A 10,673-nucleotide genomic window follows, 5' to 3' on the forward strand; every position below is an offset into this window, starting at 1 on the left:
ATATTTTCTGCAAGGAGAGGCCTGTAATCTCCACATTGTGATGACAGTGACTGGGGATTTTGCAAGCTCTGAATACGCACTCTCACTTCAATCCAGGCCAGACACCTCGCAGCTACAGATCATCCCACGAAGCTGATCTTTCCTTAAATCAAGGAAAGTTTAGGTAATTTATTTTTTCATATTTTTAAATATTTAAGAGAGTGACCAAGAGGGAGGACCCATCCTCTCATTCACTCTGCAAATGTAAGCAACAGCTGGGGCTGGGGTGGGCCAAAGCTGGGCTCTGAGAACAGTATCAAGGCCTCCCATATGGATGAGAGCAACACAACTAACTGAGCCGTCACCACTATCTCCCAGTGTTAACATCAGCAGGAAAATGGAGTCAGGAGCTGGAACTAGCAATCAAAACCAGGATTTAGATGTGGGGTAAAGGCATCTTAACCAGTAGGCTAAAGCTTACTCTCTAGGAATATGTATTTAAGGAAAGATTCTTTTCCTCCATTTTTCGTAAACCGTAGCTACACTGTCAACAATTTCACTAACCTTCTTAAAAATCACCAATTAATAAGCATCCAATATGGCAAAGCTGTGTAGAATACAAATGAGGACAAAATTAACACTATCTGGATTCAACAACCCTACAATGCAATTATAATCTTGACTGAGTGAACCTGTAAAAGGAACAGTAGCATCAAATCCCAGGTTTGCCGAAGGGCACAAAAAGTATGTTTTTATTTGAGGGTCTGACTACCTTACATATGTTTACACTGACATTGCTTCTGGTTCCACAGCTAAGGCATTCAGGTTCTGAGAAGCTGAAAAGAGAAAAAAAGCTTTCAAATATGAATCTAGATATACTTTTTCAACATGGGTCTAAATATGAGTATAATCTACTGTAAAAATGTACTATATGAGATTCCAAAACTAAAGAGAAACTCATGAAGCAAAACTTTCTCAAGAAGATGGTGTCAGATATTTCAGGATTAATGGTATTTGAGAAATATGAGGGTACTTGAAAACATTCAAGGAACATTTAATTAAAAGGTAAGCATAACGGAGGACCTTTTCACATAAGATGCTGTCTCAGATGCCCACAACCCATACCAGAATTCCTGGCTCAAGTCCCAGCTCTGCTCCTGATCCTGGCTTCCTCTTAAGGCACCTTCCAGAAGGCAGGATGTCATGGGTCCCTCCTGGTCCCATGGATGAGTTCCCGGGTACTATCAACACAGCCCAGCTTTTGAGGGTGCTTAGGGAGTAAACCAGTGGATGGGGAAGTGATGTCTCTCTATCTAAAATAATAGAAATACTTAAGCATTGTAAAGGCAAGTTTATTTGAGTACAAAACATATTTGAAATCCATGAGTACTTCTTTCATAACACACACAAGCTTGGATAAATTGATTTGTTGCTTCATTTTCTCATGATCATTTGGAAAAACCCACCAGACATAGTTTGAGGAAAACAGATTTTCCTTACCTGCACAGGTGGAACAATAATGAACTATGTACTATTATGTCATTAAATATATGTCACAGGAAGATTCATGGTTTACTGTTAAGAGTGATTTTCCTGCGCAATGGGAACAAGGCAGCAAGTCTGTGGTACAACAAAAACTTAAGACCTATTTCACAGCTAGAATTTCTCTCGATTTGGGTGCTATGTGTGTGTGTGTGTGTGTGTGTGTGTGTGTGTGTGTGAATTTCATCTGCTTTGATTTAACCACATGAAATAGTCAATGCTGCTCCAATTTTTCTTAAATAAAAATCCATAGAATGCAAATTTTAATGTTTTATCATCCCATTTTCATTTGCTTTCTTCTCTAAGTATCATGGTTGTGACCTAAATGCAATATTCAAAATACATGTGTGTTCATACTTTCAATACATATAAATTCATAAATACAACATTATTAGCATGTTCGCTGACTTCATATTTATTACAATAGAACACTAATGACTCTTCAACTCACATTTTTAAACTCAACATTGTTTAATTTGTGCTGATATATGTAGTCTAGTTCATCAATTTTTAACTACTTTCTGATGTTTCATTGTGTAAATCTGTAATAATTTACTTACCACTATCCTATAGTAATATTTTTTAATTATTATAAGCAACAATGCAATAAGTATTCTCACGCATGTCTCATTAAGTACTGTGTCAGAGCTTTTTTACATCATGTGTCTAGAATCAGGATACACTCATTTGCATTTAGTAGCTCTGTGAGTTGCTGCACTAACAACTCAAACTCCCAGGAGCACTCATAATTTCTGCTGCTCCAAAACATTCCGTAAGAGTCAAACTTCAATTTTTTTCGTCTTAACTATTGCTTCAATTTCGTAATATTTCTAATGAATAAAGCAGAGTTGTGTGAGGCTCAAAGCCATCACTGAGACACATGAAGACAAACACTGCTGACATAATAGCACCAGCTGAACAGCAGCCAATTCATTAAAGTTATACAAACTAGCCCTATCCTCTCATCAGTCCCACTTTATGCTGATGATACCTGGCTCTCCATTTGAAATTCCAACTTGATTACATCCCCAGGCTCAGCACCATGCTTAAAAGCTCCCAAGATCACAGTTAGGAAGTCCTGTAGCTAACCACACAACCAAAAGAGACCAAGAAAAATATGCTACATCTACCCAGTGGATCATATGCATGCATTATCAGTCCCATTCAGCCAATTTTTATGACTATCATCTCCATTTGAAGAGGAAATGTTGGATAATATCGTCTATAGAAGCAAACCTTGTGGCAATCAGGTGAGATCATTTGGGATGACCATTAGCACACCAATGTGGAACAGCCAATGAAAATCTCAAATTCCAGAAATGAACAGAAAACTTCCATTGATGATAACTAACCAGGGGAATTAGAGATTTACTCAACAATCTTATTGCACTGGAACAAACTCACAGATTAATAAAGAAATGGTAATGACTCTGATAGTAACAATTCTGCATAACGTAGCAACAGCTCATTCAGGTATAATAGCAATATCCAATAATGGATTCATTCAATAAACTGTTATGTTTCAGAAACTGGGTACACTGAATGCAATGTCTGATCTTGTACTGTCTCCAACAAATCAGGTAGAAACTAGTATTTCCATCTTATAAAAAAACAGAGCAATTAGAAGGATAAATAGGTTGAAGAAAATTACATTGGTACTTAGTGATTGCATCAGGATTTGACCTCAAAGCCTAGTTCTGAAGAGTTACACTTTCCTGTCTCTGAGAGTAAAGGAAGTGTTCAGATTATATGGTAAATGAATACAACATTTGATAATAATGCACTGCCTTTATAATCAGAAAGTTTTAAAAGGCCATATGGAACTTTTATTTCTTACTTCACAATATTTACTACTTTTTGTTCAGATAAGGTATATCCATGAATAAGTACTTAATAAACGTTCTTACAGATGGAAATTGCATAACAGCAATCTGAGGACAAATGTTCCTTTCCTTAAACTGAAGAGAGCCAAGAGCTTTCTCAAAAAACAAAACACTAGATGTTTTGTGACAATTCCCCTCAAATTAAGTACAGAAAACAAGCTCAAAGGGAAAATTCAGAACAGCACAAAACGGCAGCCTGATTTTTTTTTCCAAATAATTAGGGTCCAACAGGATAGTCTACTGGCTAAATCCTAGCCTTGCATTCGCTGGGATCACATATGAGCACCAGTTCATATCCCAGCTGCTACACTTTCCATTTAGCTCCCTGCTTGTGGCCTAGGAAAGCAGTGGAGGATAGCCCAATACCTTGGGATCCCAGACCTGCATGGGTACTTGGAAGACACTCCTTGATCCTTGGTTTAGGATTGGCTCAGCTCTGGCTATGGTGACCACTTGGGGAGTAAACTAGTGGACAGGAGATCTTTCTCTCTGTATCTCCTTCTCTCTACATCTGCCTTTCTAATAATAATAATAATAATATCTTTTGTTAAAAGCCCATTTCTTTATTGTGTTATAGTAGGACTGACATCAATAGAGCAATAGTTCAGAAAATGGCAATGGAGAAAATGAGGGAAGAATTTATAGGGTGTGAATTTCACATTCCCTGTGAAGATGTGACTAGACATGATTTCATTAATGCCAATATGACCAACAGTTCATCGAGTGTTATTTAGTTTCATTCTAAAACTTAAAAAAAAAACTCCACAAAATATCTTGCTAAAAAGAAAAACTTTCAAATATAAAATATGATAACAACGATGATGCTTACAAATAACATAAAATTGACTAAAGTTCAGAGCATTTTTCTAACTTTGTCCTACTCAAATTATTAGTGGCAAGGATTAAAAAAAAAAAATTCAGAACTCCATATCCTTAGTTTTCTAATCTACTAAATTATATCACATTTAATGTCTAGTCACTCTCCTCTTCTTTCCTAACCCTAAAAATAATTTGTGTCCTAAACAATACATAAGGTGGCCTTAGAAATACTGCTAAGAGTCCATCCTGTACCTCCCACTGTATCACCATTCACTGATTTCTCATATCTGTGAACTGGTTTCCCTAGTCATTGAGCACATGTGTCTTATTCATTCACACTCTCAAATGTTTGGCCCTTCTTTCTTAGCCCCAACGAATTCTTCATTCTCTAACACAATCATATAAAGTCTTCAATTCCCAGATAAAAGTAACTGCTCCTTGTCCATGTTTCTACCTTCTCACACTGGTGGTTTCTCCCTGTCTGTTTTGCTGCCACCTCACTCTGCTACGAGGTGCCAGTGTAATACCCAAATATTGAACATTTATTAAGAAACAGGTACTATCTTAGAGACCAGGGAAACAAAAAACAAAGGCAATAATTGGCATGATAAAGCTCACAGAATATTTATGTGTCAGATAAGTAAACAGGAATTACTGCTGAGCAGTTATCAGCAGAGAGCATTATCAAGGTTGTATAATTAAACCCCATAAAATAATAAATGTCACATGAGTGAGAACAGTCACTACCCTGACCCACTGTTAACATTTTATGACATATGGGGTTCTTGCACAAGAAGCCATGACTACCAGCGTCAGGCTGTTTTGATTAAAACTGCTTGGTAGCATATCTTTGAAGCCAGGTATTCGATGCTTCCAACTTTGTTTCTATTGCTTAAAACTACTTTAACTATTTGGGTTCTCTTGTGCCTCCGTATGAATTCTAAAACATTTTTCCTAGAACTTAGAAGAATGTTCTCTTATGGGACCAGACTAAATCTGTAAATTCCTTTGGGTATTATGGACATTTTGATTTTTTTTTCAATCCATGAACATGGAAGAGTCTTCCTTATTTGGTGTGTTCTAAAATTATTTCTTCAATATTTGCAATTTTCATTATAGAGATATCTCACAGCCTTTCTTAAATTCATTCCAAAATTTTTAAAAAATTTTTGTTACTATTGTGAATAGTAATGATCTTACAAGTTTTTTCTCAGTCATGGCATTATTTGTGTATAAAAAGACTGTTGGTTATTATGTGTTGATTTTATGACCTGAAAGTTGATTACACTCTCCTATGAGTCTCAGTAGTTTCTTAGTGGACTCTTTTGGTCCCCCTGTATATTGGATCATACCATCTGCAGAAAGGGACAATTTCACTTCCTCCTTTCAAAAATACATCCTTTTGATTTTTCTCACCAAAGGTCTCTAAGCAAAACTTGCAGAGCAACATTAAATAGCAATGGTGAAAGTGAGCCAACTGGTCCAGTTCTGGATCTTACTAAAATGTTTCAACTTTTCCCCATTCAATATGATGCTGGCTATTAGGGTTGTCATAAATTGTCTTGATTTTGGTGAGGAATGTGTCTTCTATACCAAATTTGCTTAAGGGTTCTTTATTTAATCGTGAAAGGATGTTATATTTTATAGAATGCTTTCCCTATATCTATTATGGAAGATAATATGGAGATTCCTTAGAAATTGAAAATATCAGCCATCCTCATCCTGAGAATTTACATAAATGAAATGAATAAAGCATATGAAAAAGTTATTTGTACCTCCATTTTTACTGCAGCTCAAGTCACAACAGCTAAGATACATAATCACAACCGATGTCCATCAACTGATGGCTGGAGAAAGAAAATGAGGCATGTATATAAACCATGGAATACTACTAAGCCCTAAAGAACAGAACCCTGTCTTTTGCAACAAAATGGATAGAAGCCAAACTGAAAACCATCATGCTTAGTTAGGTAAGCCAATTCCACAGAGATATCATATGTTTTCCCTAGTATGCCACAGGATATTATTCTTCTTTCTGTTGATTTTCAACTTTGTTCATATTATCCTTCATAAAACAGAAATTCTTACTTATTTTTAAATGGTTGTTAATTTAAATGCTTTCATCTTATGTGAAAGTCAGAAAGAAACAAAAGTCAGAGATCTGATGGTTTACTCCCCAAATACCTGCAATAGACAGACTGAGTCATGCTATAGCCCAGAGTCCAGAACTCGACCATAATTCCCATGGAGGTGGCAGGGAACAAAGCACTTAAGTCATCAGCAGCCTTCTGATGAAGCTCATTGCTTCATGACAATCTTGGGCACCTTACTTTTCAGAGTAATCTTGACATTTATTTCCAAAAAAAAAATCTAATGAAAATATGTATCATTCTTATTTAGCCTTGGCAATGATTCTATAGGACAATTAAAATCCTGTAAGATATCTAGTTCAAACTGATTCTGCTCTTCAAAGCTTAGAATTAGCTATTCAGTCTACTACCTATGCAAGCGACAATGTAGTGTTATCTCTGCCTATTCTTCCCACAGACAGCTCACAGATATCCAACTATCACATGTATACACTCAACATATATTTTAATACTCTAATCCTAGAATTGTAAAGTCAGAAAGTCACCTTTAGTTACATAAGGGATCTATTCCATGGCCATATGCTTGGAAAAGCCAAGATCTCATGATTTCTAACTTTACCAGTCTCTTGTAGAATCTCATATAATCACATTTTCATCTGGAAGAAACTTCACAGAATCACATCTCAACCAATCTCAACAACTGCTCATCCTACAGGTCAAAAAAATAAGGCCTGTGGTGACAAAAACAACTCAACCAAAGTGACACAACTAATTAGTGGCTAAAGTAAAGTTAGAATATGGGCTCATGGGAGCATACCTAAGAGATGGCTCTGTATCAGCCTACCATTCAACCAGAGATCTTTTTGTACAGACTCTATATTGCCTCCTTTGGGATTTCTCCACATCTGATCCAGCCTTACTCTCCAGTCTCCTTAGAACTTAAAATAGTCTAGTTGCCAGACAACTGTTTACCTGCTGAATAAGAGGGGGATGAGTCTTGGAACACAAGAATAGATTCCAGCTAGTCAAATACTCTCCATTGGGCTTTAAAGGCCCCAAGAGTAATCAGTAACTTGGCTTAGTTTTCCATACTGAGGTGATAGAGAGAAGCAGGCCCAACTACATAATGAGAAATGAGTATGAGACATCAGCAAGAACAATGAAACACATCCAGACAAGATACAGAAACTAACATATCTGCTATCAGCAGCCTTTGAAATAGCTCTGCTTCAGCTAGATGGCAAACAACAAAAAAATTTTCCAAATGAAAGTAACAATGTTTGTGTGTAAAACAGTATAAAGACTACAGCACAAACTCTGGAACTGGATTCTTGTCCATGCTTAAATATGGCCTATTCTTGATGGGGCAACCATGAGTACACTTCATAAACCTTAGAGTCAGGTCTTCCTCTTACGTTAAAAAAAAAAAAGAACAAGAATTAGGTCTATCTCTCAGACATAGAATGGCTTAGAAAAAGGGCTCTTAAATTGTTTCTTAATATAAGGCCATAGCTTGACAGAAATCAAGTGGACCAAACTTCTGACTGACATTATAGACACCATGCTGAGGGAACTACGAATACCAGAGGATTTTCTGCCACCAAATCATTGATCTTGGATCAAAACTGTACACTCAGGCCCGGCGGCGTGGCCTAGCGGTTTAAGTCCTCGCCTTAAAAGCCCCGGGATCCCATATGGGCGCCAGTTCTAATCCCGGCAGCTCCACTTCCCATCCAGCTCCCTGCTTGTGGCCTGGGAAAACAGTCAAGGACGGCCCAAAGCTTTGGGACCCTGCACCCGCGTGGGAAACCCGGAAGAGGTTCCAGGTTCCCGGCTTCGGATCAGCGCGCACCGGCCCGTTGCAGCTCACTTAGGGAGTGAAACATCGGATGGAAGATCTTCCTCTCTGTCTCTCCGCCTCTCTGTACATCTGACTTTGCAATAAAATAAATAAATCTAAAAAAAAAAACTGTACACTCCAGAGCTGCTTCCAGAATCGTAGAGAGAGAAACTCAACTTATTCCAAAGATTTAGGGAAGAAATTGTTTTTAAGCAGTTTTCTTTTCACTCAAAATTGTCTGAAGGGCATATAGCAAATTAAAACACATTCATCAAAAAAAATCTATTAAGTCTCAATCACAGCAGTTTATATTTGAGCCATACTGTGCTTTACTCTTCTACTTCCAGCTCCATGTTACAGGAACTATTTTATGGACCCTCTATTCTAGGCAAGTACAGTCAAGAAAACGGGATTGCCTCTTCCTCCAGTCTTCAGCTCAAGGCTAAGGTATCATCCTTGTAAGGATATGTGGTTCTCATTTCCTCTGATCCAATATCCGTGTGCAAAAGTTCTCTTCCAGGCAGGCTTGACTAAGAGCACTAGCACCTCATTTTTCTACCCAGCACCTGTTCCTACATTGAAAACTCCACAAGTATAATCACTGAGGACATGTGGGTCCTGATCACCCCTGTACCAGCTTGCTCAGAGGCAAGGATCTTACAATGGGAGCTTCAACCATAGAAGACCAGGAGCTGTCAGCATCTCCTCCTAGTACTACAGGCAGGTCACTCTAGATGCTGCTGCTGACACTGCACCTAACTACTAAGCAGTAGTAATGTATGCATTCTCCCAGGAGAAAAGACAAGCCACAAGGATAAAGAGCTTCACAGTTCTTATACAGTTTATTGATTTTTTCCATGAGTAGAATATGAAGAATCTCATGCCTAAGGGTGTTGTTGAAAACAGTGGAGAGATTGGTGGGAAATAATTAAGACGGTTCCAATAGCTTCACAATCCTGCTAGAAACTGAAAAAAAATGCTAGAAAATCAGAACTTTAATACAAATAAGCAGAGAAAAAAAACAGTAAAGGAGGACTCTCTAGTTTCCTAATAAGTCCTGGAGGTTCAACAGTCTGTGCACATGTCCTAGGCATACTGCTCAGAAACAATCAAAGCACAGCATGGGCGAGACTTAAAAACATTACCCAAACTGCATGCAGATTCCTCAACAAAAGGGAGAAGCTACACCGGCTCAAGGGGCTGAAGCGTTAGCTTAGACTAAATAGTAGTTGAAATATAAGCTATTCTGATCCCCAGGAAAAATATTACTGAGCCATGCTTTAAAACAAAAACATATAGCCTGCTTGGTGGTGCAGAGTTAAACTGCCACTGTGACATTGGCATCTCATATAGGAGCACCAGTTCAAGCCTCAGCTGCTGTGCTTCTGATTCAGCTTCCTACGAATGATGCATATGGAAAACCAGCAGATCACATCCCAAGTGCTTTGGTGCCTAGCAGCCACGTGGGAGATCAGAATGAAACTGAGCTGAGCATGGACTGATGCAGTCATCTCAGTAGATATTCATCTGAGTGGATCCAACCTGTGGACAATAACTGCTAAATGCAATGGGGACGCACATGTCATGGACTAGGAGTTAACTCTACACAACCGGTGTTCTTTCAGAAAGGAAGTAGAAGTGGAAGAAAGGAGGACAAAGAAGAATGTGAGCACAGAGAATCAACTAAGCTGACCAAATGGGAAATCATGTTTTTCTTCCTAATTGTATAAAATCAGTACGAACTGTATGAATTCAGTATGAATCCAACATGCCACAATCAGTTATTCCAAGCTGAGGACACAGGGAAGTGAAAAGACAATACCTTCTGGGGGCGTCCCAACGCTGCTGCCGAGCCCCAGAATGGCCATCTGATGTCTTCGTGGTGCCAGTATCACAGCAGATTCTTCTCCCCTCTCCCAGTGAGGTATTTTGACTGGTTCCAGGTGAACATTATCCAGTCCGTTTTCCTGCAGGTTTTGGTACATGATTTGTATGGCTTTTTCTAGGCTCTTGGAGCCACTCAGTCTAGGTCCCACAGTATCCACTAGAAGTGCCAATCGCTCATAAGATCTATTCTGGGATTCACCATACACAGTACGATTGATGATAGCTTTAGCGACATCTCTGTAGCTGGCTATTTCTTCTTTTATTTCTTCAAAAGTCCTCTGAGAGATGTTACTCTTGTTAATAGCTTTTCCAGAGCCCAGGGATACTAGGTGAACAATACCAACAAATGCGAAGATTGGGAACTTCATTTTTTTAACAGTTGGTTTTCCTCATAAGATAGCCTATGAAAGTGAAAAAACATGCTTTAGGCAAAAAAAAAAAAAAAAAAGGATCTCACAGCCTCTTCCTATAACTTAGAGATCTCAAGAAGCACTCCTCTTTTTTTCCTCAACTGCTGTCCAACACCCACAATCAAATTCAGACACTATAAATCCCATGAGTTATATGCAAAGAGGCACTGAGTGGCCTTATTAGTAAAGAACCACAATACCACTATAGAATCACGTTAGCTAG

At 38.2% G+C, this 10,673-nt stretch overlaps 1 protein-coding gene across 1 annotated transcript in view; it reads right to left on the reverse strand.

Annotated features, from left to right (window-relative positions):
- The window catches only part of CPQ (carboxypeptidase Q), a 353,449-nt gene extending 342,991 nt beyond the window's left edge, over positions 1–10,458 (reverse strand). Inside the window, exon 1 of the mRNA XM_004580618.3 lies at positions 9,976–10,458. Within this exon, the coding sequence (XP_004580675.2) occupies positions 9,976–10,408 (433 nt within the window). The 5' untranslated portion in view covers positions 10,409–10,458. The remainder of the gene's footprint in view (positions 1–9,975) is intronic.
- Between the last annotated feature and the right edge of the window lie 215 nt (positions 10,459–10,673).

The sequence above is a fragment of the Ochotona princeps genome, chromosome 9, assembly GCF_030435755.1.
Source record: "Ochotona princeps isolate mOchPri1 chromosome 9, mOchPri1.hap1, whole genome shotgun sequence".
In the NCBI taxonomy this organism is placed as follows: domain Eukaryota; kingdom Metazoa; phylum Chordata; class Mammalia; order Lagomorpha; family Ochotonidae; genus Ochotona; species Ochotona princeps.